The 26,630-nt window shown below is 53.8% G+C and overlaps 10 protein-coding genes across 10 annotated transcripts; 7 read left to right on the forward strand and 3 right to left on the reverse strand.

Moving 5' to 3' along the window:
• Window positions 1-931: 931 nt before the first annotated feature.
• On the forward strand, window positions 932-3,510 carry PFLUO_LOCUS5528 (CDC2/CDK sub; the record flags this gene model as incomplete). Its single annotated transcript, XM_073782981.1, has 3 exons — window positions 932-1,272; window positions 1,330-3,255; window positions 3,312-3,510. The coding sequence occupies 3 exons, from the start codon at window positions 932-934 to the stop codon at window positions 3,508-3,510; spliced, it is 2,466 nt and encodes an 821-aa protein (XP_073639582.1).
• Window positions 3,511-4,571: 1,061 nt separating this feature from the next.
• Window positions 4,572-5,646, forward strand: PFLUO_LOCUS5529 (uncharacterized protein; the record flags this gene model as incomplete). Its single annotated transcript, XM_073782982.1, has 2 exons — window positions 4,572-4,606; window positions 4,677-5,646. The coding sequence occupies 2 exons, from the start codon at window positions 4,572-4,574 to the stop codon at window positions 5,644-5,646; spliced, it is 1,005 nt and encodes a 334-aa protein (XP_073639583.1).
• Window positions 5,647-6,715: 1,069 nt separating this feature from the next.
• On the forward strand, window positions 6,716-10,437 carry PFLUO_LOCUS5530 (uncharacterized protein; the record flags this gene model as incomplete). Its single annotated transcript, XM_073782983.1, has 4 exons — window positions 6,716-6,864; window positions 6,930-6,990; window positions 7,045-8,213; window positions 8,268-10,437. The coding sequence occupies 4 exons, from the start codon at window positions 6,716-6,718 to the stop codon at window positions 10,435-10,437; spliced, it is 3,549 nt and encodes a 1,182-aa protein (XP_073639584.1).
• A 230-nt stretch (window positions 10,438-10,667) lies between these two features.
• On the reverse strand, window positions 10,668-11,273 carry PFLUO_LOCUS5531 (uncharacterized protein; the record flags this gene model as incomplete). Its single annotated transcript, XM_073782984.1, has 2 exons — window positions 10,668-11,194; window positions 11,246-11,273. 2 exons carry the CDS (start codon window positions 11,271-11,273, stop codon window positions 10,668-10,670), a joined length of 555 nt encoding a protein of 184 aa, XP_073639585.1.
• Window positions 11,274-11,447: 174 nt separating this feature from the next.
• On the forward strand, window positions 11,448-12,278 carry PFLUO_LOCUS5532 (Signal peptidase complex subunit; the record flags this gene model as incomplete). The annotated part of the gene is made up of 2 exons (XM_073782985.1): window positions 11,448-11,593; window positions 11,660-12,278. 2 exons carry the CDS (start codon window positions 11,448-11,450, stop codon window positions 12,276-12,278), a joined length of 765 nt encoding a protein of 254 aa, XP_073639586.1.
• A 336-nt stretch (window positions 12,279-12,614) lies between these two features.
• Window positions 12,615-13,198, reverse strand: PFLUO_LOCUS5533 (uncharacterized protein; the record flags this gene model as incomplete). Its single annotated transcript, XM_073782986.1, has 3 exons — window positions 12,615-12,924; window positions 12,984-13,059; window positions 13,150-13,198. 3 exons carry the CDS (start codon window positions 13,196-13,198, stop codon window positions 12,615-12,617), a joined length of 435 nt encoding a protein of 144 aa, XP_073639587.1.
• A 303-nt stretch (window positions 13,199-13,501) lies between these two features.
• Window positions 13,502-14,973, reverse strand: PFLUO_LOCUS5534 (putative protein kinase YGL059W; the record flags this gene model as incomplete). Its single annotated transcript, XM_073782987.1, has 4 exons — window positions 13,502-14,293; window positions 14,350-14,632; window positions 14,680-14,799; window positions 14,858-14,973. The coding sequence occupies 4 exons, from the start codon at window positions 14,971-14,973 to the stop codon at window positions 13,502-13,504; spliced, it is 1,311 nt and encodes a 436-aa protein (XP_073639588.1).
• Window positions 14,974-15,524: 551 nt separating this feature from the next.
• Window positions 15,525-19,529, forward strand: PFLUO_LOCUS5535 (ubiquitin-specific protease ubp15; the record flags this gene model as incomplete). Its single annotated transcript, XM_073782989.1, has 10 exons — window positions 15,525-15,539; window positions 15,649-15,769; window positions 15,922-16,066; window positions 16,118-16,275; window positions 16,332-16,521; window positions 16,576-16,684; window positions 16,737-18,812; window positions 18,864-19,178; window positions 19,234-19,363; window positions 19,420-19,529. The coding sequence occupies 10 exons, from the start codon at window positions 15,525-15,527 to the stop codon at window positions 19,527-19,529; spliced, it is 3,369 nt and encodes a 1,122-aa protein (XP_073639589.1).
• Window positions 19,530-19,856: 327 nt separating this feature from the next.
• On the forward strand, window positions 19,857-20,738 carry PFLUO_LOCUS5536 (uncharacterized protein; the record flags this gene model as incomplete). The annotated part of the gene is made up of 4 exons (XM_073782990.1): window positions 19,857-20,006; window positions 20,105-20,293; window positions 20,367-20,646; window positions 20,728-20,738. The coding sequence occupies 4 exons, from the start codon at window positions 19,857-19,859 to the stop codon at window positions 20,736-20,738; spliced, it is 630 nt and encodes a 209-aa protein (XP_073639590.1).
• A 3,994-nt stretch (window positions 20,739-24,732) lies between these two features.
• PFLUO_LOCUS5537 (uncharacterized protein) lies at window positions 24,733-25,107 on the forward strand (the record flags this gene model as incomplete). Its single annotated transcript, XM_073782991.1, has 1 exon — window positions 24,733-25,107. One exon carries the CDS (start codon window positions 24,733-24,735, stop codon window positions 25,105-25,107), a length of 375 nt encoding a protein of 124 aa, XP_073639591.1.
• Between the last annotated feature and the right edge of the window lie 1,523 nt (window positions 25,108-26,630).

Consider the following 26,630-nt stretch of genomic DNA (forward strand, 5'->3'; position numbering starts at 1 on the left):
CTCTCGCTTCCTTCGACGGCATCCCCTAGCCAGACATCGTTTCCGCCTGATTTGGCCCTGACCTCGATTTCAACATTCTCTTCATCCGCCAGATGTGGCTGGCAACGTTCACATGGCTGGGTCCCGTAGGAGTCCGGTGCTGAGAGACCAGTGGAGCGCGAGCGACCAGCGTGATCCTCGCGATCCTCGCGACCGGGACAGGCGCAGAGGTCGAGGCTCCAATCGTGCTCGGGGTCAGAATCACCGTGGCCGTGGACGCCCTTACCGGCCCAACGACCGCCATTTCGATCGCGGCAGGTCGCCACCTCCCGCCCACGCGTCCCGATTTGGGCCTGATCCGTCTCACGACTTGGGCGATTTCCCCGTGAACCGATCTCCTCGCCACGGTTCTCCGGGTCTGTCACCCTCTGGGGTCCAGACCGACCGACGCCCGAGCCTTCGACAACCCCCGTCTGCAGCCGACGACCCTTGGAACACCCATCGATCCGGCCCCCCACCAGACAGGGACACCTTTGGCCCACGAGGAGACGAGTCGCCATTTCCGCCTCCATCTAAACGCAAAAGGACCCGAAGTCCTTCTCCTCGCGGCCATCGTCCACCTGTTCCTCGTCATCACCACGCCAAACACGGAGAAAGACGGGACAGAAGCCCTCCGTATCAAAAGCGAGGCGGTCGGTTTCAGGGTCGTGGTGGTGGTAGAGGGAGATCCCCCCAGCGCCGCCGTGATCGCCGCAGAAAAGACGACCATCGGCCTGGCATTCCACACTCAGGCCCATCGAGATCCCCCGTCCGGGATAGGAGGTGGTCGCGATCACCCAGTGCCAACGACCACAGCGACAATCATTCGCGGTATCAATCACCATCTCGACACTCTGTGCGGTCGGAGCGCTCGAGATCTATCGCTTCTCGCAGCTCAAGGGCCGACCCGGAGATGGGCTCGACTCGGCCGATCCAGTCCGTTGTGGACGACTCTGCCCGGCCGCCCTCTCCTCCTCGTCCGATCCCGAGTTTCGATGCAGATGATGACCGTGGGCCCGGAGGTGGGCCAGCTGATCTACGAGATACGTTTCCCATGCACGGCATGAGAGCATCCGATGTCCCTCACAAACAACGTCGACGACCTTCTCACCCGCAAGTTGATACCCGGCCATATGCCACATCGCCCCAGTATGCGACCCCGTCGAGCTCATATCATGGGTCACCACAGCCGGGGTCGCCGTACTCTGGGCGAGCTGGCTGGGGCGGGCAACACCCTTATCCAAGTCAATCTGGGTGAGTTTCCTCCCTGGTTTCCGGGAATTGAGACAAACTAACCATATGGCAATCTAGGCACGGCTCTCCATATCATCAGAATGGTCCTCCCGGGCAGTACTATCAGAACCATCAAGGCCCGTACAATGGCCCTCCGAACCACCACCCTCAGTCTTATGGCCCACCATCCTACCGAGGCGGGCATGGTGGCTATCGCGGAAATTATCCCAACCAGGGTCAAGACCGCCGCTTCTCCGGGTCTGGGCCTCACCACTATAACAACGGGCCCTCACAGCGTGGGGGTAGAGGCAATTTTAACAATCAGCAATGGTCTTCGTCTGGCTCTAGGGGTCGCGGAGGCCAGCACAGCCCTCATCATATGCAAAGTCATAGATCACAGTCTCCTCCGAGTCACGATACACTTGCAAATGATCCACGATCGCCTCGCGCAGGGGAACCGCAACCTCGGTCAAGACGTCCAAGCAAGGATGATCTTCAAAGAGAAGATAATTACCCCAAGCCGGTCTCGGAAAGTGGCGATACCCAACCGATGCCTCCCCCCGGCCCAGAGTCGGAACTGTCAACACCAGCCAAGGCCGGCGGGAAATTCAGTTTCGCTTTCAAATCCAAGGCCGCGCCTGCTCCTTCCCCGAAACCGGTCCCTGACCTTGCGCAGCGGATGCAGGTCCGCGATCCACCTCCGCGTGCACCTGAACCAACGCCGCCTCGGAACAGATTGACCAATGGGCCACTGCCTACATTCAAACCAGATAATAATCGCTTTGATCGTCGTGACCGTGGAGGACGGGGGGATCGCGGTCGAGATCGCAGAGAATTCCGGGACTCACGAGACTTCAACCCGCGAGACCGCCGAGATGACCGCCGGTTTGATCAACGTCGTGATAAACGAAAGGGTGACCGACGTTCTGATTTCCGTCACGATTATCCAGAACGACAAGATCGTCCCAATCGTCAAGATCGTCGCCGGGACCTCTCAATTGACGCGCTGAGGGAACCGCCGCCCAGGCCGAAAAAGATCCTTACCCGTCCAAAGCCACGCCCTATCCTCTCCGAGGAATTTGCTCAAGCTGATTCTGTCTACTATCGAAAACCAGGCAATGAATCAGTGATCGGCGCTGGCACATATGGCAAGGTCTTCAAAGGAATCCATGTCTACACGAAGCGCCAAGTGGCACTCAAGAAAATCCGGATGGAAGGCGAGAAAGATGGCTTCCCGGTCACTGCAGTGCGCGAGATAAAGCTCCTCCAGCATCTGCGGAACGAGAACGTGGTTAGCTTGTTGGAAGTCATGGTGGAAAAGAACGAATGTTTCATGGTCTTTGAATATCTCTCTCATGACTTGACGGGTCTTATCAACCACCCCACATTCTCTCTGACCCTGGCACACAAGAAGGACCTGGCGAAGCAAATGTTCGAGGGCTTGAATTATCTCCACCATCGCGGCGTCCTTCACCGAGACATCAAGGCGGCCAACATCCTCATCAGCAACCGCGGCCTGTTGAAATATGCAGACTTTGGATTGGCTCGATTCTTCTCCAAGACCCGCCAGCTTGACTACACCAATCGCGTGATCACGATCTGGTACCGTCCTCCAGAACTCCTGCTGGGTGAGACCCGGTACGGTCCGGCCGTGGATGTTTGGAGTGCCGCCTGCGTTTGCATGGAAATGTTCACCAAAAAGGCCGTCTTCCCCGGCGAAGGCAGCGAGCTCAGCCAGATGGACAAGCTTTATAATCTGTTGGGCACGCCTACTCGCGCAGAGTGGGAGGATGTTGTGGAGATGCCATGGTTCCAGCTGATGCGGCCGACGGAGCGGAAGAAGCGAAATTTCGAGGAGACATTCCGCGAGGTGTTGACCACAGATGCCCTGGATCTGATCTCACAGGTCTTCCAGTACGATCCCACGAAGCGGCCCAGCGCTGAAGAAGTTCTGAAGCACCCTTACTTCGTGTCTGAAGAGCCGGCGCCTCAGCCGCCAATTGAGTACGTTCTCCCTCTTACTGGAATATGCTATGAATTATTTACTGACAGCCATCCAGACTGGAGAATATTGAAGGCGACTGGCACGAGTTCGAAAGCAAGGCTCTTCGCAAAGAGGCCCGGCGCGTCGAATACCAAAACCAAAAGGACCGCGAGAAGCGCAAGGCCGGGGCTTCAGCGCCGCTGAGCGACCGCGACCCCAAGCGCGCCAGACAAGACGAGAGCAGTCATCGTGCGGGTTCTTCTGCACCGAGTTGACGGGATTGTGGTTCTTTTTTGGCATATTTTATCTATTTGTATTGCATGGCTGGTGGATGGGTTGCATTTACATTCATGGGGCCTCGGCGTGCTTGTTACATCGCCAATAAACATTTTTGGTATAACCATTATTCCACGAGCCGGAGATTCGTAAGTAGGTAGCTATCTTCAGAGCGTACTGGTTGCTGTTAGTCGCCATTGCACGCAGAGTAGACCGGATTGTGTGTGTGAAGCAAGTAAACACGCTCATCAGACTTTGCCAATCGACCTCACGCCCAACCAGCCGGAGTAGCAGGCGGTTGAGACCTCGGATTACCAGAGAGCTCAAATGTTTTTCGTCATAGAGAAAGAAGCAAGAAGCAGGAAAAAATTGAATTGCTACTGACCACGTACTTGATTATAAGAAAAGAAACTAGGAAGAATAGCAATGTCCCGTCATTCAGGTCATCAACGCATCATGGGTTGCTCCGTGAAGAGCCCTCGTGATGATGGTTTTAGATGCGATCGGTTGATCTCGACACACTCATCGGAAACGCCGGGGCAGTGGGCAAAAGAAAGACACCCAGCGGTGATTTGAGTTGGTGGTCTTGGTTTTGTGGAAAGAAGAAGAGGGAAAGCGAGAAAAAACGGCTGAAAAAGGACGCCCCGGGTAAAAGTCGGCGCGGGCGGAGTCACCTGTTCTGATTGGGTCGCAGCTCACGTTACGCTCTCCAAGTCACTTCATGTTCCTTGACTACTATTCCATCTTGTGTCATTCCCCTCATCCTCACCACTTCCTCTCCACGGTCTCTGCCGCTTTGAACAACATTCGTCTTTCCTTCCTCTCTTGACCTCTTGCACTCCCTTCCTTTTCTTTTTCTCGCCTCGTCTATCCTGCCGTCTCCGGTGAAGAATCTAGTCTCCGCTCCACTTCCTACCGTCGCCGAGATAAAAAACCGAGAGAGAAAAAAAAAGGCCATAGACAGTCCAATTGTGCCCACCTACGAGGAGTGCCGTGGTTCTGGCTGTTCGGCTCTCCCTGATGACCGCTCGTGTCTCGGGCAGTCTGGTCCTTCGCCGCGATGGATAGTGCAAACCTGTGGTCTCGTCGGGCAAAGTAAGTCGGTGGCGGGGATTCTGTCGTTCCCTGGCAAGAGCAATCACTAACTCAGGGTTCTCGTTTCTAGTTCCTCGTCCAAACTGTCGCTGTCGATGTCCGGGACAGACAACAAGGACGGTGGCGCTCGAGTCGAAATGCCCCGCTCCTCCAAACGGTTTGGGCCTGACAGCTCGCACGGTCGCTCGAATCCATTCAACGCAATATCTCCGCTGTCGGCCGGGGTCTCGTCGTCGGCTGCCAACCCCTCCTCCGCTTTCGGTCTAGGGTCTGGCGCATTCGCCTCGTTCGGTGCGCCCAAGACACCAGGTGGCTCGTCTGAGGCGAAGATGCTCGGTGAGAGTCGCGACATGTCTGCGGAGCAGGAAGATGCCCTGAGCGCGAATCTGTCTGTGTCTGGTGTTGGTGAGCATCCGCTCAAGTCTACGTGGATTGTCTGGTATCGTCCTCCGACGCCGAAATATTCCGACTACGAGAAATCGACCATTGCGCTTGCCGCGATATCGTCTGTCGAGAGCTTCTGGGCGGTATACTCGCATCTCAAGCGGCCCTCGCTTCTCCCGACGGTCTCGGACTACCACATCTTTAAGAAGGGTATCCGTCCGGTGTGGGAAGATGAGGCCAACAAGCGGGGTGGCAAGTGGATTGTGCGATTGAAGAAGGGCGTTGCCGATCGATTCTGGGAGGACCTGTTGCTGGCCATGGCCGGCGATCAGTTTGCCGAGGCCGGCGATGAAGTCTGTGGCGCCGTCCTCAGCGTGCGCGGCGGCGAGGATGTCTTGAGTATTTGGACCCGGATCGACGGTGGTCGAAACATCAAGATCCGGGAAACAATCAAGCGCTTGCTCGCGTTTCCGCCCGACACCAACATCATCTGGAAGAGCCACGATGATAGCATCGCCCAACGCTCGGCCATCGACCAGGCCCGCCATGAGAAAGCCACGACCGGCAGCGGTCACCACCAGGGATCGGAGCGGCGGCGCATGACCGGCCAGGATGATTCCATGGTGGCGGATAAAGGCAAGGCTGTGGCCTCGTGAACGCCGATCCTGGCCGGGGGCCCTGTATAGTACACCACACCACACCACACCACAAAAGAGCCACGATCACATTTCATTGGGACGCGTTTGGGTAAGGAAGGGGTCGGTGGGGCATTGAGGCGAACTGAGCGGGTTGATTTTTATGCGAGAAACTCATTCGAAATGTTGTTTTCCTCTTGTGGCTTTTCTGGAATGTCCTGATGCTTTTCTTCTGTATACAACGGTGGCGATGCAGTCTTTTTTTGTTCTATGGAATTGATGCAGAGTCACTCTGCGAAATATTCTCTGAGCTATGCCATTTCCGTATCCGTTGTAGATGCTCCATGGGTATTGAGCTGTTACTCAACCTCCGTCCAGACGTGTAGATGTCGTGGATGTGATGCCTGAATCAGGCATCACTATTGCCTGACCGCCTTAGGTCATGATGGAAAGGAATGAAAGAATGACGGGGCATATCTCCAGAATCCTATCTATAGTGAAGATTCCAGAGCCCAAAAAGAGAGGGTACAGTATGGGACTAGGCATGGTATAGGTGTGGCAGGCCCGATGCCCTTCTTCCAGAAACTGTCCGCAATCTTCACTCGGTCTCCGTGTCGGCAGGACGATCGCCAACGGCCCTCACCTTCGCGTCGCAATCCTTCGGCTTCCCCGACGCGGCCAACCTCCCCCTCGTTCCCTCGTCGCTCAAGTCGCGCAGACTCTGAGTCCCGTTCACGCGCTGCTATTCTTCAAGCCCTCCCTTCCGGTCTCTCGGAGGTGCGTATCTATCTGCCCGTGGTGTGTCTTGCATGCAGGACCCGCCGTGCGCTTTGCTTTTTTTTTTTTTGTCTTCCTGCTTTCATTTCTTTTTCTCTCAGTCTCACGTCCAGGTCTTCATGTGGTCTTTTCACTCTTGTCCCACACTGCAGTTCCAGTTGCAATCTCCTCTCGCCTTTCTCATTTCTGACCTCTGTCAGGCTTCTCACAGTTATGCCGACATACCTCTTCCTTCGCCTCAACTTCGACTCTCTTCTGGACGACAGCGGCACCTCACCTCGCCGATTGCTCTAGAACACCCCGCCCGGTAGATATGACCTCTCATCGCGACCCCGCCACCCGGCAAAAGCTGACACAAGCTCCATCTCACAGTTTGGGCACCTCGGCGCAGATGTGGAGACGAGACCAGCCGCGGAACGATGCTCAAGATGAGGCGCGCTTGATGGGAGCAAAGAGCTACAGGTATTGTCTCTATGTGGCCCGTGATTGCTCAAAATCTGACCTGGCTGACATTGCTTGTGAAATAGGGATCCCGGAGCAACCGCGATCAAACCTGGTGCTTCGTTCCAGAAGAACCGAAAACCCGGGGTAGGTTTATTCCGCGGAGCTTTGCGTCTCGTATATTGATTGAGAGAATCATAGGCTGGCAGCGCATTCAGACCGGCAGACACGCTCTCCAAACACTCGAAAGACAGCGGATCGGTCCGCGCGCAGGGGAAGGAAAGGCAATCGAATTCCAGACGGCCCTACTTGGAAAACGCTTGGGAGTACGATGAATCGGACCGACCTAACAAACGGCGGCGTCATGACCAGTCTAGCCCGACTATCAATCTTACAGACGATGTGACGGGACCCGTCTCGCCCATCACAGAGATGTTGCCGCCAGCAAACCAGCTTTCCCCGCGCTTACCAACAGCCAGACAGAAGAACAAGTCTCGCGAGAGGCAACAACTCCCGGAATACCGCGACCTGGAAGATATAGTCAAGATCAACCGCGTCGATCGGAGTCCTCACAGACAGGGAATCCGTCGCTTTTCTTCCGTGAGCTCCCTGGAGGAGGCGCAATTTATTGAGAATGCTGCAAAACAAAGGCGGTCCATGGCAGCCAACGCGCATGTCCAATCGGACCGATCTCAACGGCAACCGGTTCTCCAGAGCGTTGAGGTTCGCAATCCAGCGAACCTCAGTTCCCCAGCGCTTCCCCCTCGCCGACAGCTCATCAAGTCGGAAGGAATGCATCGCATCTCTGACTTTAATCGAGAGAGCTCTGATGAATTGCAGGGGGGAGCTACCACTCACCCAATTCCGAAGTCTCTGGACTCAAGCCCCAATCTCAATCGTCGAAAGGCCGAGAGCAAGATGCAAGTAGAGTCTCCGGTTCGTGAGCGCTCACCCACCGATATCAAGTCTACCAATTTTGCGGCCTCGCCTCGTCAAGGCCCGAAGAAGATGAAGAACAAGAAAATGAAACTGGACTTGTGGCTATTGGACATCAATTCGATTCGGTTTGGTCCCATCAAGAAGGTCACCACTGAGGGAGAGCGAATGACTATTCGTCTGGATGTGGATAAGGAGAAGATCGAGCTTGGCGAGAATATCGTCGAACCCGGCAAAAGCGTGTCTATTCCCTTTCGGCAAATCAGAAAGGCCTTGCAAGGACGTGAGCTCAGTTGCAAAGTCCGCATAGAACTTTCACAGGCAACCAATTCGCCCGGGGACAAGGTGGACGTTGAGTTCACAAATTCCGCGGACAAGCTACGCCTGTGTGATACGCTGCAAAGCTTTCAGGTCAAAATACAAGATAAAGACGGGTATGTTGTCCATGAAACGTCCAGTCCAGCGCATCGGAGCTAATTAGGACACAGGTCCTTCATGGATAAAGCTTTTGCAACCTACGAACGGAACTTGGAGCTTCACGGCAGCCACGCCAAAAAAACATTCGTCGAGGATGTCGTTGTTCCTGCAGGACCAGAAATGCCTTCTGCAAAACCTTCCACTCGCACAAAAGTTTCCTCCGCTTTGCAAGATGTGAATGGCGAAACTAGTCGGGGAAACACAGAACATGACAAAGAGGATGGTCAAAAGTCCTTGAAATCTAAGTCCGGGCATACATCTGATGGGCAGACACGCCCTCAATCTTCCAAAGCAGATGCTGATGCCGGGGTGGAGATTCCGGTGAAAAGATTTCAGGCTGCCCAGCCTCCAAGCCGCGAGACGCGAGCATCGGCGCGCCTAACACCAAAAACCTCAGCAGCCCCCGAAGAACGCAATACCAATACCCGACGATCGCCGTCAACGGATGATGAAGCCCGGGAGAAATGGAAGAAACCTCTGGTCTATCCGAAGGCGGGAAAGAAAAAGGCCGAAGTTTGCGTGGAAGACCGCGATCGACTACGCGAAGGCGAGTTCCTGAACGACAACCTGATCGGCTTCTATATACGCTTCCTTCAAGACCACCTGGAGCGAACCAACAAGGCTGCTGCCAAGAAGATCTATTTCTTCAACTCGTACTTCTACGCCACCATCACCAACACACCACGAGGTGCGCGTGAGATCAATTACAGTGGCGTGGAGAAATGGACTCGCAGTGTTGATCTTTTCGCTTACGATTACATTATCGTGCCTATCAACGAGAATGCACATTGGTATGTTGCCATCATCTGCAACTTGCCTAGCTTGTCACTCCCGGCCGGGGGGACTGTTGAGTCCGACCACGCCGGGGCAGATGTCAAGGAGGCTTCGACTCGGCCGGCCAGTGAGGTTCAGACAATTCCAGAGACTCCCGAGCCCGAGTCCGAGCCCGAGCCGGTACCTGATATTTCCGAAGCTGCGGCAGGATCCGCACCAGATACGGATGCGAAGTCTTCAAACGAACAAGAGACGTGCCAGTCTCTAGCGTCAATGTCTCTCGACGGAGATAATGCAGCAATTAACGCCGCGAAACAGGAAGACGGTGGTCCAACAGACGAGTGGCCCGAGGAAGAAGAAAATGTCAAGTCTCCTCCGGCCAAGTTTGGCAGTGTCCGTGATAAGACCGAGAACCCCGAACCCTCAGTCGAAAGCGCCACGGCGTCCCAACCATCTCGCAAATCCAAGAAAACACGAACCGGGCCGAAGTTGGACCCTCGTCAGACGACAATCATCACCTTTGACTCCCTCGATCTGGCCCGATCACCTACCATCAAGGTGCTCCGGGACTACATCTGCAAAGAAGCAGCGTCCAAGAAAGGGGTCGAGCTGGACAATGCGCAGATCAAGGGCATGCGAGCTCGACAGATTCCCCTGCAGCCGAATTACTCCGATTGCGGCTTATATCTGCTGGCATACATTGAGAAATTCGTGCAGGACCCGGATCCATTCATCACGAAGATCCTTCGACGAGATATGGATGCGAAGGCTGACTGGCCCCCGTTGGGATCTGGTCTTCTGCGCCACCGGCTTCGCAGGTTTCTTGATGAGTTGTACGAGGAGCAGACGCGGGATAAGGTGGATGGTCAACCCATTATGGCAACTCACCAGCCTGTTTCGTTTCTGCTGGGCCCGCCATTGCCGAGCGAGCCTGAGAAAGACGTTGCTGGTCCGACTCAGACACTGGATACACCAGTTGCAGCCGAGCCTACCGTGAAGGATGATGGTGCGAACAAGGATGCTCCTGATGCTGAAAGCTCTGCACCGGATCAGGTCGAGTTGGTGCCTACTGGCCCCTCGGATGGAGTTGCACCTCGCGAGGAATCGACAGGCGAATCATCACGCGATAAACCAGGAGACGTCGAGACAGAGAAGGGGAAAGAAGTGATCGAAGTTCCAGACAGCCAGGAGACGGCACAGCCGAAACTAAGCCCCAAGAAGAAGAGACTTGCCCGCTGGGACAAGGAGAAAGAGACCGGCGATCCCACCACCAGGAAGCGCAAGAAGGGCTCAGATAAGGAGGGTGCCCGGGCCGAAGTCCAGATACGGGGCACACCGCCGCCAACTGAAGAAGCTGGACGAGTGCGACGGAGCCCGCGGGGCACGTCGCGGCGGGACTGCTCTTGACAGGTTATGATATTCACGAAATGTTATCTTTTCTTTCTTTTTCTGTTCGTCTTCGGTCTCATACACAGCGGGAATACAGGCGTCGTCGGCTTGGAGGTATCAGAGGTGATGCAGAAAGAAGGATACCAGCATTTGCATTTGCGTTTATTCTTCTAGGCCATATCTTAACTATTCTTATTTATACTCCACCACCCGATCTCAATTATAGTATGTACTACGGCGATGTCGATCTACCACTCACTCTCATCCGCATTCACCCACCACGCCATCTTATCCCGCTTGAACGTCTCAAAATCCCACTCCGCCGCCTCCAACCGATCCATCCCAGCAATCCACACATACGTCACGGCAGCCACCTCGTCTTCTTCATCTGCGATCTCCGCCCCGGCTGCATCAAGCACATCACGCAAGTGGCTGTCCTTTGGTTGGTGTCCGGGGCTCTGTGTCAACTCCGAGTCCAGAGAGTCGTGCAACGGCCGCACGGCTACAGCTCTCCGCTCGTATTCGCTGCCCTCGAACAGATCCAGCCGGTGCAGGTCTCCGTCTGTCAACCCGGACACGAGCGTGCCGAGCACCTTCTGCGTGGATGGCTCTCCGCTGGCGGGTACTATGCCCGGGTAATCGGCGCTGCGCACACGGTGTCTCTTGTACCCGTGCAATACGGCCGGCTTGAAGCTTAGCAGGGCTTTCTGCCAGGGCTCTGGGTCCGGGTGCCCGTGGACGACGCGGTGGAGCACTTGCGGCGCCATCAGCGTGCCTGCCAAATTATTAGCATTTGTGCAAGTCACGAATATAGAGGAATAGACACCGTAGAAGAAGAGGACATGATCACCCATGGTGAGATATTACTCCAGCTTTGAGAAAGTAACTCGATCGAGACGATGCGGTTGCGAACAACATTGGAGCTTATCGATAAGCTCATCCGGCCGAGGTGGCTTCATCAATCAATCAATCAATAACATTTCCCTTGTCTCTCTCTCTCTCTCTCCCCACGCGCGCACCCGTCCACCATGCACTCCAGCCTCAACCGCGTGCAGGCCGTCTTCGGCTTCTTCACGACTGTCGCCCTCGTCGTCGCAGGGCTCGCAGCGCTATCGACCCTCCTCTTCCCCACGGCAGACACGTCCGCGGCGGTGTCATTAAAGAACGTCCAGGTGTACGCACGCCTTTCCAAGTTTTTGACACATCCATATAAGTACTAACCTCCTACAAAACATCACAGAGTCAAGGGCCGACCGAACTACTACTCCACCAAACGCGAAGAATACGCCCAGATCCGCTTCGACCTGGACGCGGACCTGTCACCGCTTTTCAACTGGAATACCAAGCAGGTCTTCGTCTACGTCTACGCGACGTATTCCTCGTCCGATAAGAAAGAGTCCAATGTTCCGCTGACCGAGGCGATCATCTGGGATGCGATTCTCCCGGCCGCGCCATCGCCGTATTCGTTTGATGTGCTGAGCGAGAAGGTCTTGTCGGCCATTCCGGCGTCAATTATTCCCTCGTCCTTGAAGCCAGCCAAGAAATCTTCGCAGAAGAAGCGGTCTGTCGCGAAGAAGTCGACGAAGAAGGGCACGGCGGCTGTGGCGGAGGAGGAGACGCCGGGGAAACTGCGACTGCGTGGCCAGAAGGCCAAGTACCAGATCAGTGATATTACCGGCAGGCTGGCGGAGAGGGAGAATGTCACGCTGTCTGCTGGGTGGAATGTGCAGCCGTGGGTTGGGGCGCTGTGGTGGAGTCCTGGGACGGGGACTGTGCCGCGCACGCAGGGGACGGTGGTGAACAGTGAGGCGTTTGACTTTCCGCCGTTGAAGGTGGCGGCGAAGAAGGAGGGTGTATAGATATGTCTCTCTCTCTGTGCGTGCGTGCGTGATTGGCAATGGGGTAATTCGAGTTTGGGGTGGGTTTGGGACATCAATCATGAATCTTCGAATCCAGCGCTTTAACTATAAAGCGACATTTTGCCCGGAATAATCTACTCGATCCAGTGTATAATGGTACGATATGGACTACGCGCAGCTGCGATTGTGGTCGTGGAGAAAGAATACCATTCATCGTTTCAAAAGGGAATACACAATATCGTCACCACCGCAATTGCCATTGCACAAAGCAAACGCGATCACTCGACTCCACGCATCAACCTATTCGCCTGTTCGTCTTGGATCGGTTAATGATCCCTACACGGTCCCGTAGTTCTGCTGAGGGGCGTAGTTCGGCTGGCTGGCGTAGTGCTGCTCAGGGGCGTAGTTCTGCTGAGGTGCGTAGCCCGGCTGAGGAGCGTACTGCGGTTGAGGGGCGTATTCCGGCTGGCTGGCGTAGCCCGGCTGAGGGGCGTAGTTCTGCTGGCTGGCGTTGCCTCCGTTCTGAATACGTTCCGAGTACACACCCGGTGCGGGGCGTTGGTTGGCACGAGTCAGAGGATCGCGCTGGCGGCGGTCATAGTAGACATATTCCAGGTAGAACGCGTGGATGTGGCCCGGGAAGTAGCTGTGAAAAGGTATTAAGACGTGCCATGAAAAGCTAATATGTAAAAAGTAGAAGCATACCCGAGAATGGTGAGGAGGACGTTGATCCAGAAATCAACACCGCAGCCGGAAATGATAAAGACGCCGAGCGGCGGGACTGGAGGAGCGTCAGCAGGGTTACACAGAGGGGCACGATGGCGTCGGCGCTGCTAGGCAGCCGTGAGGAAGAGAGAGGGAATGGACATACTGAACAAGGTGATGATCACCAGGCAGAGCATAGAACAAGTACCGGCCATGATGAAGGTGACTGATCAGACTTTAGGGGAGTGTTTGGCAAGTAGGAGGCTGAACAGAAAGATGAGGAAGAGGAGGAAGAAGATGTAGATGGGAACGTTGTCGTCCAAGGGCGAATTCATGCGCTTCATGATCGGCGATCACACGTCAGGAAAGCAAGATCCGGGTGCAACACAGCTGGATCGCGTAGGGCTGGGCGAATGGTTACGTCATCCCGAGCACATCCCACACCGCCCCACTCGCCGCCTGATTCTGCAGAGGATTCGGTATGGTCCAGTTCCCAATCGGTTCCAGACAAGAATCCCTCAGACCGCATCAATGCTCGCCCGCGTCGTCACCTGCTCATTCTTGTTGCCCAGCTTGGAGATCTGCAGGAACGCATCCACCCCGTAGCCCTCCAGACTGTGCAGTTCCAAGCTGCCCGCCCAGTACTCGGCATACACCCGACTCATCGGCAGGCCCATGCCCAGCCGCAGATTCGGTGGCCTCGACGTCAGCGTGTCCAGCGACCCTTCGTGGAAGGGGTCGCGGCCCGCATGCTTGCGCTCCTGCGAGACCTGCAGCTCCTGCATGGTGGCCGCCATCGCAGGCACCTGGCCCAGGTTCTCCAGCCGGGTCTGCGTGCGAGGCCCCTTGCTGAAGGACCACAGGTAGGGCAGAATCTCACGCGGGATGCCTCCTCCCTGGTCGGAAATGCGCATGATCACATGCTGAGGGGTCTCGCAGATGAGCACCTCAATGGGCGGTGGTGGCCCGGCTACATGCTGGTATTTCTCGATGACGGCCTGCACGGAGTTGCGCAGCAGTTCGCCCACAATGTACTCGAGATGACTCAAGATGTATGGGAAGGTCGCCTCCAGGTGGCCTTTCACGGTGATGGCGGGGATTTTGGTCGAATCGGAGCTCTGCGACATCAGATCCTGGGCGACCTGGCCGCACCGCTCGACCACCTCTTTCGCATTGCACTTCAAGAACACCTCGCCCACAAAGTCTGCATTCATATCGGTTCGTTCGTGCGAGTCCGGGAAATGCCAGGGCGAATTGAAGGTTTCGGTCAAGGCCAGATGCTGTTCCGCAATCACACGGCGAGATATCCGCTAATAGAAGACCGTCAGCACTACGACTCCCGATAGGATTCCCCAAATATGCATACCGCTCGCAATAGAGTGTTCATGAACCGGTCCATCTCATCAGGCGGAACGAGTTCGCGGCACTCCAGCACCCCCATGGCCAGGTTCGGGATCACCACCAGATGCTCCTTGAGCATCTCCCGCAGCACATCGCAGAGCCGGTCGTTATCATCGAGGCTGCAGATCTCGGGAACGACTCGGAACTTCTCGAATGCTTTGTAGTAGAGTTCATACACCAGGGAGAGGTGCGGGTTGGACACCACCACATAGGGCAGCTGTTGGATGTCTCGGAGACGATGGGCCAGGCTGGTTCGATCAGACGCGCCGCTCAGGAATGTTTGTCTTCGACTTACCGGGTGGGTAGCTCGGTGCGCACGTAGTTTGCCGAGGAAATGAGTCGGGGCTCTGTCAGGGTGCGACCGAAGAAGGTCAACTGGCGCAAACTGATCGGTCGGATTGGCCGCTCCACCCACCTGATCCAAAGAGGGTCAGCATCAAGCTTGAAGGGACACGGGTGCATCGAGGCCATACTCATCCAACGCGGAAACGGGCCTCCATGGCGGCAGCTGATGAGACGAGCCCGAGTAGGAACGAGTCAGCGCAGCGGATCGCAGGGGGTACCAGCCTCGGGGACGACTGGGTCGCATCGTGTGCATGCCCCGGTCGTCATGGAGGTTCAAGTCGGAGTCATGTCAAAAGGACGAAGCGAAGTGAAGCAGACCGGGCGGTGAGTACAGAACAGAACATGTGACAGACTACTGGGCCAGTTCGCAGCACGTCAAGAGTCGAAATAGCAGGTAGGTAGGAGGATTCTGATGATCTGGGTATCTCTATCGGGTTGATTCTTGTTTATTGCAATGCGGTGGTTAGCGATGTCGTCGGAGTGAGATCTGGCAGAATTGAACATGTATTATTATTACCGACATGTAGTTGGACTATTTATATTATTATCAGTAGCAAAAGACCGAATTCCAACCTAGAATATTATTTAAATAGGTTTGACGATCGGGGTGTGTTGCTAAGCCTGTCGTGGATTCACTTCCTCACGCACTCATTCTTGGATTTCCTGCCGAGTCTGCGACTCCGCCACCATCACCATACCGACACATCCCACCAACAACATCTCCCACCTCCCCTTCACCTCGACACCCCCCTTTCTTCAATTCCTCAGCGCTTTCCGGACCTGCGGGAGGCCCTTATGGCCATGGAGAACGTGAGTCGACTACCCCCCGCCGAGTCCCCAAGCCCGTGTCGTCATAGTCTCATCCTCAGCCTCCATTTTATGCCCTCCGTGAAGGACCCCATCCGCTGACTCTGCCCAGCTCGGCGAGCACGATATGCTCGTCGACGAATACGATCAATACCAGAATGAGAAGACCGACGTCGTTGTCGTCTCCCAGCCCGGCTCCGAGGAGCCCGACCCGGCACCGACCGCGGATGACCGTACGTGATTTCGTTTCCCTTGTTGCCTTCTCCCCGCGCGATAGGCTGCAGTGGAGGAACAATCTCACATCATATATGGCTCGAATACTTCGATCACTGTCCATTCGGTCGCATTTGGAGCAGCTGGCTAACAAGAAATGCGGCACACACAGACACTGCCATGATGGCTCGGGTTCTGCCCCAAACCCCCGATCTAGAGACCGCGGACGAGACACACAATACATGGCGCATCAAGGACTGGCGGAAGTTGGACCGCAAGGTGCATGGGCCGACCTTTGAGTGCGGAGGTTTCCCTTGGTGCGTTTTATCAGACCCTTCGATTTGACTTTGTTGTTGACTGGAGCGTAGGCGGATTCTATTCTTTCCATACGGCAACCATGCAGAGCATGCTTCGTTCTATTTGGAGCATGCCTGGGAGGGCGAACCGCCGGAGAACTGGTATGCGTGTGTGCAATTTGCTTTGGTCTTGTCGAACGTGAATGATCCCTCCATCTATGTTTCTCACGGTATGTCTTGCAGTCCCTTTGGCTTAGAGCGAGCAGGCTAGCTAACCCAGTTGCAGTTGCGACACATCGGTTTAATGCGGAGGAGGGCGATTGGGGCTTTACGAGATTCTATGATCTTCGCAGTCTCTTCAACGACGCATGGCCGGGTAAAAATGTATCGCTGGTGCAGGATGACGAGGCACAGGTCACGGCCTATGTTCGAGTGGTGAAGGATCCGACCGGTGTGCTCTGGCACAGTTTCCAAAAGTAAGGTTTATCAGCGCCACTCCGAGGACCTCGAACTGACTGATTTCTTTGCAGCTATGATTCCAAAAAGGAGACGGGAATGGTTGGTCTGAAGAACCAAGGCGCTACTTGTTACTTGAACTCGCTACTGCAGTCGCTCTATTTCACCAACGGGTTCCGCAAGGTATGGAAACCCTTGATAGCTACCTCGGCAGACCCACTAACTTATTCTCCAGGCTGTATACCAAATTCCAACTGACCAGGAAGCCTCACGCGAAAATAGTGCGTGGACACTCCAGAGGCTCTTCTTCAATTTGCAGTCAAGTGACTCGGCCGTCTCGACCACTGAACTTACGGCATCATTTGGCTGGGAATCAAGACAAATCTTCGAACAGCAGGACGTCCAGGAGCTCTCGCGAAAGCTGATGGAACGCCTGGAGGAGAAGATGAAGGGGACCCCCGCTGAGAAGGCCTTGCCCGAAATGTTCGTAGGCAAGACCAAGACCTACATATCCTGTATCAATGTCGACTACGAGTCCTCGCGCATAGAAGAATTCTGGGACATTCAGCTCAACGTCCGCAACAACAAGACTCTGGACGACAGTTTCCGCGACTACATCCAAGTGGAGACACTGGAGGGCGAGAACAAGTACGACGCCGGCCCGCCGTACGGTTTGCAAGACGCCAACAAGGGCGTGATCTTTGAAAGCTTCCCGCCGGTGCTGCATCTGCACCTGAAGCGATTTGAATATGACATCAACCGCGACGCCATGATGAAACTAAACGACCGACATGCCTTCCCCATGGAATTTGACGCTAGCCCCTACCTCTCCAAAGACGCTGATATGTCCGAACCGTGGATTTACGAGCTGCACGGCGTCCTCGTTCACAGTGGTGATTTCAATGCCGGCCATTACTACGCTTTCCTCAAGCCTACCAAGGATGGACACTGGTACCGCTTTGATGACGATCGGGTGAACCGAGCTACGGATAAGGAAGTCCTGGAGGAGAACTACGGCGGCGAGTATGAGCTTACCAACGGCGCAACCGGTGTGCGACAACCTTACACACGCGGTCTCTCGACAAAACGATCCATGAACGCTTACATGCTGGTGTACATTCGAAAGTCGCGACAAGACAATGTGCTTCTGCCGATTACGAAGGATGATGTGCCTAGTCACATAGAATCGCGGCTTGCCGAAGACCGTGCGGAGATGCTACGTCGAAAGAAGGAAAGAGAAGAAGCCCACCTTTACACGAACGTTGGCATCCTCAACGAGGACACTTTCAAGGCCCATCATGGATTTGATCTGACCAGCGTCGATCTTCCGGCCGAGGACCCAGCGCTTCCGAAATGGTATCGGATTCTGAAGACCAAGAAAGTGAGCGAGTTTGCACAGGAGATTGCCGAAGAACGAGGTCTCAAGGCGGAAGCGATCCGGTTTTGGGTCATGGTGAATCGTCAGAACAAGACGACGCGCCCTGACCAGGTAATTCGGGACCAAGACATTACTGTTGACGAGGCATTCAACAAATTCGGCACCAAAGGAAACTCATTCCGACTTTGGATGGAAGTTGCTCCCACGGGCCCCGATGGACAGCCTACGCCCTGGCCGGACAACGACTCCGTTCTTGTTTTCTTGAAGCACTTCGATGTTGTTTCTCAGACCTTGAGTGGCGTCGGGCCTGTCTCTGTTCGCAAGAACCAGAAAGTGGGCGAATTGGCATCGACTATCCTGTCGCGGATGAACTGGCCCGCCGGCACGGAGTTTATCTTATTTGAGGAGATCAAACACACCATGATCGATGTGATGAAGCCCAAGCAAACATTCCAGCAGTCCGAGATCCAGGATGGCGACATCATCACCTTCCAGCGCTCCGTCAAGGAGTCGGAGCTGCCATCGACTGCACTCTACGCGGATGCGAGACAGTTCTACGACTATCTCCTGAACCGTATGGATGTCACTTTCGCTCCGATCAAGTCGGAAGAATCCGAAGGCTTTAATTTGACACTCAGCCGCAAGATGACTTACGATCAGTTCTCAAAGAAAGTCGGCGAGCACCTCCAGGTCGAACCCACACATCTTCGATTTGCGCCGGTAATGGCGAGCACCGGAAAGCCCAAGCCTTTCCTCAAGCGATCTGTCGCCCAGAGTCTTGCTCAGATCCTCAACGGCCAGTATGGCGCTTACGGCTATACCATGCACCGGTCGGATGCCCTGTACTACGAGATTCTGGACACGAGCTTGAGCGACTATGAGAGCAAGAAATGCTTCAAGGTGACATTGCTGCCAGAAGGAATCACGAAGGAGGTCAGTTTCATTTTGCTCATTGCCCTCAATTTCACGCTAACACCACTATAGCAAGTCTTGGAGGTCCTGGTTCCTCGCAACGGCACCGTCGCCGATCTCCTGGATTCGTTGCAAAAGAAGGCGAGTCTGGACGATGAGGCGATGCGGGACATGAGAATATGTGAGGCACATAGTGGAAAGATCTACAAGGAGCTCCGGGATGACAATAATGTCTCCTCTATCAACGAATATGCCACCCTTTATGCCGAGAGAATCCCTGCCGACGAGGCGAACATGGACGAGAGCGACCGAGTGATCAACGTCTTCAACTTTGATAAAGAACCAAACCGGACCCACGGTGTTCCCTTCAGATTCGTCATGAAGCCGGTGAGTTTACTTGCTTGCAGTCGCAGAGAAGAATTCCATTGCTGACGTTATGCAGGGCGAGATCTTCAAGGAAACCAAGGAACGTCTGTCGAAACGGACGGGGATCAAGGGCAAGCAGTTTGAGAAGATCAAATTTGCTTCTGTTCCTCGCGCTTCTTACTCCAACGCCCGGTACCTAGAGGATGGTGAGTTTCAATACTTCTCAGGATTTTTATCCGTGGATGCTAATTCCTTCACGCAGGCGATATTCTGTCAGATGTCCTTGGAGACTCCGACGATACCCTCGGTCTTGACCATGCAAACAAGAGCCGGGGCTTCTGGAACAAAAGTGAAGGCTTCTTCATTCGATAGAGAAGTGATTTCTGGTGTCTGCGCTAAGGGGTTGAGTGGGTTGGCGACGGAAGGACGTGAAATGCTTGATCTTGGGGCAACTGCAAACTTATACATGACGATGTTCATTTATTTTTCTCTTTGCTTATAATTTCTGTTCAAAGTTCCCCCTGTTGGCTTGTGTATCCAATACCGCGTAGTAAAACTATGGAAATGTTTGTTTGGGTGCAAACAGTGCAAACAATCGAACCCGCAACGCTGGCCAGAACACAACCTCCTATCACTCCCAAGGATCCTTGCTCTTCACGTTTCTCGATTTCATTTGTCCTTTGCTTTGCACCCGTCACAATGCGGTTTGCACCCCTTATCGCCGGCCTGGCGACCCTAGTCTCGTCCGTCAGTGCAACCGCCCTAACGTACAAGCTCGAGGCGCACGAGAAGGCATGCTTCTACGCCAATGTCGATTCGTCCAACGCCAAGGTGGCATTCTACTTCGCCGTAAGTGTTCTTTATGGCAGCAATTCCTGATTGATATTTTGGGGGCATACTGGACGAATTGAGGTGGCTGACCATGTAACCCGCGTTGGTGATTTCAGGTCCAATCCGGCGGTTCCTTCGATGTGGATTACTCGGTTCTCGCACCAGGAGACAAGGTCGTCATGGAGGGTACGAAGGAGAGGCAGGGTGACTTTGTCTTTACGGCACAGAGCATTGGAGAGTACAAATTCTGCTTTAACAATGAGATGTCGACCTTCGCGGAGAAGTTTGTTGACTTCGAGGTCGCCGTAAGTGCTTCTTGCCATTTTCCCTCCTCTCCTTCCATCAGCAATCCGCTAACGCATTCTTCCATCTCGTCAGGTCGAGAATGAACAACGCACGCAGCTCCCTTCCCGCCAGGGCGCTTCCCCCGAACAGACCTCCGCCTTGGAGGAGTCCATCTACAAGCTCTCGGCCCAGCTGTCAACGATCTCCCGCAACCAGAAGTACTTCCGCACGCGCGAGAACCGCAACTTCAGCACCGTGCGGAGCACAGAGCGCCGCATTTTTAATTTCAGTGTGATCGAGGGTCTGATAATGGTGTCCATGGCTGCGTTGCAGGTCTTTGTTGTGCGCTTCTTTTTCCAGGGCGCTCGGAAAGGTATGTTTTATGCCTTGACACTTGAATATGCCTATATTATACCCCTGGAAGACGGACATTTCACTAACATCATCTTCGCAGGTTACGTGTGATGGATGAGCATGACCAAAATAATGATGCATTTCTACAGTCTTTGTTCTCGAATACGTGGCGCGTGTGGTCATAGTGTATCCGTCGCGGTTATACCTAGGTTTCTGTTAGAAGAATTTATTTGGGCGGAATCAGCGAATTCTACGCTCGACATGACATCGACCTTCCTCCTTGTTTACGGGCCAACCGAACAGCAGCAGTGTTAACTCTATCTTCCCAACGGTGACCGTGTGTCTCGCAATGAAGTTCAGAACGTAGAAAGAGAGGGTCTTGGGCCTCAGGATCGAAAGGAGGAAGAAGAGCTAGCGATTTCGGCAACTATACAATCCCGCACCGTGTGAGGTAGTCACTAACGAGTATGGTCTTAGGGAAAGAGAATACCGAGGAGTCGGGTACTCAGGAATGAGAATAAAGCAGTCTCAACGACGACTCTGATCGAAACAGGTTTTTCTTTTCGCCTCTTTCGTGTCGTGGCGAGTCACAGTAGAGATGAGTTGAGGCCGAGCGTCAAGTACACCCCGTCGTCAGCTGCGAGTGCTGTTCAGAGCCATTGGGAGTATCGGGACCGGTGCTTTGGGTTCGAGAGGCGTCTGATCAGCATCCTGGCCACGTCGGGGCGTGGTCATCTTCGCGAATGAGTCGAGACTGACCGATACCCAGCGACTTGTGTCACTCCGAAGAGCAACTATTCGTCAAATGTATCAAGGAAGTCTCGAACAATCTCCTGCCGGTGATGTTTATCGGGAGAGCACGCCGAAAACAGGCTTGTGGGTGTTCTGCCATGTCACCCAGCCAATATTTATCGATCAGCTCACGGTGGAAGCGCTTGTTGTCATGATAGCATCAAAAGCGTCCGCTGAAACGCCTGCTGTGACAGTGTGATACTTTTGAGGCAGTAAGATGGACTTGACGATCCGGACCCTAGTGATGGGAATGGCATGGCCAAACCCATGTCGTTACGCAACAGCGGTATCGCCCGATCCAGTTCGGCCCGGTGGGTAATTGTCGTTCAATCGTGCCCGGTGGCTCCCGGTCCTCTCTGGCCCTCGTTTTCGGCGGGCTTTGTGTGCTGGACAATTTGTGCCCCGGGGGGGCTAGGGAGGGGAAGTGATATCATTAATGGCGCTAGGCAGGGGAGGAAGTGATATCGAATTAATTGTGTCTCAGGTTCTATCGTCATCTTCGCCTCTTGGGTGCTGGTGGGTATTGGGAACAATGTCAACGAGTATCCTGCCCCAGCCTTCTTTCTCTGTGGAACTTGGCTTATACTTGTGATGACTAGAGAAAGCAAAATGTTGACACTGAAAGTTTGTGATCGCCCGGCATTTTGATCCTTTCGCTATGCATTATCCATTCCCAATACGTATAGTGTCATACTTCTGACAGGTCCCTTTCGCATGGTGGAGCGGCTACCTCATAAGGTATGTCACGGATCTCTTGTCGTGCTCATGCATTCCTCCACGAGCATGCGATCAGACCGTCCCGGGGAGTGCCAACCGTCCGTGGGCGAATCTTCGATCTACATGAATCCGAGTCTAGAGTCTGTCTGCTCCACAATTTCCCATCCTATCGGCTCTCCACATGATGCATACACGCCACTGCTGATATCACGGACCATCATATCCTTCTCATTCTTTCATATCGAGCTGTTCGCAGAAGTACGTCGGTTGTTGGGCTCCTCTGGCTATCAGACCCATCTCGTGCGTGCCACGGGTCTAGGTGTGGACTTGGACCAAAGTGGACATTATTGATCCTTTCTGGGCCTTCCTTTCTCAGACCCCTGTACACATCCTGTACCCTGTACGCACTAACTTTTTTTTCATTTGCTGACAGGCTGTTAGTTCCTTTTACCCATCCTGGTCGTGACTGTTGCTCCTAACGGTTCTAGCAAGGGGAATCAACGGTGTGATGACCAGGCGGAAGGACCCGATGTTGCCATTGACAACGGCCGGGCCCCCTCGCTTTCTGGATGAAGACTGGTGGAGAAGGAAATATTTGCCTACAGTCTTATGTGGTAACCGCAGAATTGATTTGCCTCCCCCGCTCAAGATGATGATGGTTGTCCCCTCCCCCGGGTCACTCTACGTAGAAGCCTCCGAAGACTGGTACATTCGGTTGCTCCATTCTATGCTGGCGCTTGGGTGGATGGATGGTATTCGGGGGCTTGTCCTGGCTCCACTGGTACTCTGTTCGTTTGCCCCCATCAATACCCCCCCATCGATACTATGTCGCCCTCGTCAGACTTCCCTAGCGCTATTGGCAATAAGGTCAAACATCACGTATCCACAACATTGTAGTCGGAGATCAATTATCCTAGGCTTGGATGCATTCGCGAAACCACACCTGCAGGTTGGATCAGGGCTCCTGACGTCACATGGTCTGGGTGCCTCAGGCACGTTTGCCCTCGGGAGGCGCCATCCCCTGGCTCCATCTGTCGTGTCCCCTCGAATGAGATGATGTTCAGTTTCGCTCTGTACCGAGCCGGATCCACTAAGGTCGTTGGTTCTTCCCCACCTGACCCATTATGATCGCGATTCTGTTTGCTTCCGCATGCGGCAACCTTCATTCTGGCTCTGTAGATGGGAGCCGGCCCCCATCTTTTCCATGGGGTTTCGAATGTTCTGCGTTCCTAGCATGGCTGGTACAATGTTTCCTGCAGGATGGTAACGTTGTGGTCCGAATGCCGAATCGGTCGTGCGGATCGCCCCAATGGCTGGGGGTATGACGCAGTGGGCTATCCACCGCGAGCGATTGTGAGCCTCACCATGTTTTGTTTGGGGATAGACTTCTGCACTCGTATTCGCTCGCTCACTAGTGCCATTCCAGTATAGTCTGCCGAAACATAATGCAGTTTGTCCACAAACAGATTGCCAAAAAGGCTGCCCGGCTGGGTGCAAGAGGTTTAGATCATCCCTCGCATCCCTTTCATCTCTCAATCTCATACTTCGCTGGAAGGAATGAATGGTACTACTATCCACTACATCTCCACCGGGGATTGTCCATATACTGTTCCGCTTTCCAGCGCTCCGACCAGAAGGGGCAAATTAAGAAGAAGTACGCCCGACGTGGCCGATTATGATCCGCGTTCAAGACGTCAGACGGAGATCTGCAGGGACGCTTCACTGGGGCTGATGATCCCTCAGAACGCCATCCGTATTGCGCTGATCCAGTCGTGCATTCCCCGGTGACCTCATCGTGGTGGATCGACTGATGCTAAAGGCACCGACCTTCACCAGTGGCCATGCGCCTGTGGAGTAGGTTATATCATCTCATCCAGTGATGCGGCAGTGCTCTCTCCACACACACGTCCTTCCCCCCACCTCCAGGTGACGGGTATCCGAATGGCTGGGTGGTCCGGTAGTTCTTATGATGTCGCCCAAGCGCGATACTGAAAACCAACCACATTTGCCTCCCATCCACCCAAGCCCCCCTTAGCCAATGATGTCACTCCCCTACTACGGAGTCGGATGGAGCCAAATATTCCAGTGAGACCGTGGATCCTTTCAGGAGAATATAAGCACCGGCTTCTGCGCCTATCAGAGTGATCCCTAGCCTCCCACAATCGTCAGTGGTGTCCATATTGCCTATATATTTGACTATATCTGCGCCCATCTATCTTTTCCTAATCTGTGATTCCCATCGCATTACCTGTTTCGCCTCCCTGCCAATATATTGTCCTTTGGAACCATCTTAGCCGCTGCACTTTACTCCTTCCTGCCTACAGCCTTCTAAATCTCTTCTCTTGATCATCTAGTCCCAAGGTAAGAAAGAAGACCTTCACCCAGATTGCATACTTGCCCAGGAGTCGTATCTATCCCATCCATCCCTTCGACCCTCACGTACACACGCGGGACCACTTTTGTCATCGCCATCAGAGCCTGTCAGCACCTCTCTCCTTACGTTGTCTACACGTGTAGATGAGATCTCACATCTGTGCATGCCCAACTCTTGCAAGAAGTATACTAATCTTTGTCTACCAGTAGCACTTTTTCCACCATGACTGAAGGAACCCGAATCCAGAACCCATCCGAAAGCAACATGGATATGTTCCCCTCAGAGAGTAGAGGCGAGTCCTCCTCGATTCAGAACCACGTTCAGACTTCGCGGGCGCTGGACCCTCGCAACTCGCTGGACGACTACAACCGCTTGATGCTGGAATACACCCATCGTCAGATGTCCTCCTTTGTCGATCAGGACGATGGCAACAGCAGCGGCGGCAGCAGCCGAAGCAGTCAAAGTAGCGTCCACAGCGGCACCTCCAACAGCGGCCGCCTGGTGAGCGTGACCAATAGTCCTCCACCAACTTCCGCCAGTGCTGCTCGTCATGCGACCGAGAAAGCCAACCGCAAGCTTTCTCAAAATCCGAGTTGAGGCTAAGGACTCCGGGTACTAAGCTCGGCTTGTGTATGTGTATCCGTGGCTCCTCTTAACGACGATCTTCATCTAACTGGGTACAGCCTTCCCGTACGGTACTCCATCGAACGACCGTATACAGCCTCACATCGATATTCCAAAGCAGTTCGATGGCGGCACTTGACATAGGTGGACCGGATCCATCGATGAGCGTTCTGTCAGGTGTTTTTGCCCGGAGGCGGAGTTTCCTATGGAGTTTACGACGATTATCAGCGTGAACGAGTTCAAGCGAGTTTCTTTGTTTTGTTCTGTTTTTGTTTTGTTTTTCATTGAGCGAGCTTTCATTCGCACCACTCGTTCAAGTCCTTTCTGCGCTCTGGTGTGTGCATATCTTGTCCCCTGGTGGGACAAAAAAGGCCTTGACGATGTCATGTCCATACTATCCCCCTGCCTTATTGGCATCATTACCTCTTCTTGTACAACACCATATACACGATGAAAACGGAGCAGTCAATTGAAGTTTCTATTTCAAACAAATATTGTATGTGCAACAAGTTTTCCTGCACGGCCTCGTACGTAGTCTGGAAGCGTTCATATTTTTTCGAAGCAAATAGTAATATGACTGAATTCTGCATCTACTCCGCTAAAAGGGTAGCCAGACATGAAAAAAAAAATAGGAAAAGAAGCGTATCCGAAATAAATACATCACTACAGCCAGGAAGTACATTTTCATTGAATTGATCCTTTGGGTGTGAAGGCTGGACTTTGCACCAATTCGAACTATAAAGTGTCGCTGTCGTCTTCCGTCACCCTGCCATTTCCAATCTCTATGCTATAAGTGGCCTCAACTAGGTAGAATCCAGGTATTGCACTCTTTGTGGACTTGAAGAGATAAAAGCCATGTGCTAGATAGTTTGGAGATGGGGCATCTATTCGCTCAGCAAGAGTAGTTCCAGTAGACAATGATATATATAGTCTTTGCATTTTTGTGAATTTTTGGATGCATCCGTTTAGTCCGAGGTCATTATTCCCAAGGTAATTATTGTACAGTATCCAGCATCCCTGGATAGCACGCATCTGGTTCCCCGTGGGAGGGAATTGTGTCGCATTCCCAATATGTTTGGGTCTCTCCCTAGCATGCCGCCGGGGGAACCACTATAGTCCAAGAATTAACCTCGCCGTGCAGATACCGGACTTGCACACAATTTCTACGAAAAGATTTTATTAACTAAAAGGAACATCAAAGGATCCAAGGCGTTCAATTCGAACATATGCCGACTGCACTCATTGGAAATCAGCTGCCGGTGCCCGTATACAAGGCGAAGCAAGGACGAGCATATTTGGCCGAGGCCTCTCGGAAATTAGGCGACGGTTCACATTCCATACGATTTCAACGCGTCGGCGTCCCAACCGACAGAGCTTGCGTGTCTGGTCGGCTGGATTCCACTGGAGACAAGAAAGGGCGAGAGAAGGAGGGATTGGCTCGTCCGCCCATGCCATGCCCTAACCCCGAGCCTTTACAGGGTTGTCATGTTTTCAGC

The sequence above is a fragment of the Penicillium psychrofluorescens genome (genome assembly GCF_964197705.1).
Source record: "Penicillium psychrofluorescens genome assembly, chromosome: 3".
Classification (NCBI taxonomy): Eukaryota; Fungi; Ascomycota; class Eurotiomycetes; order Eurotiales; family Aspergillaceae; genus Penicillium; species Penicillium psychrofluorescens.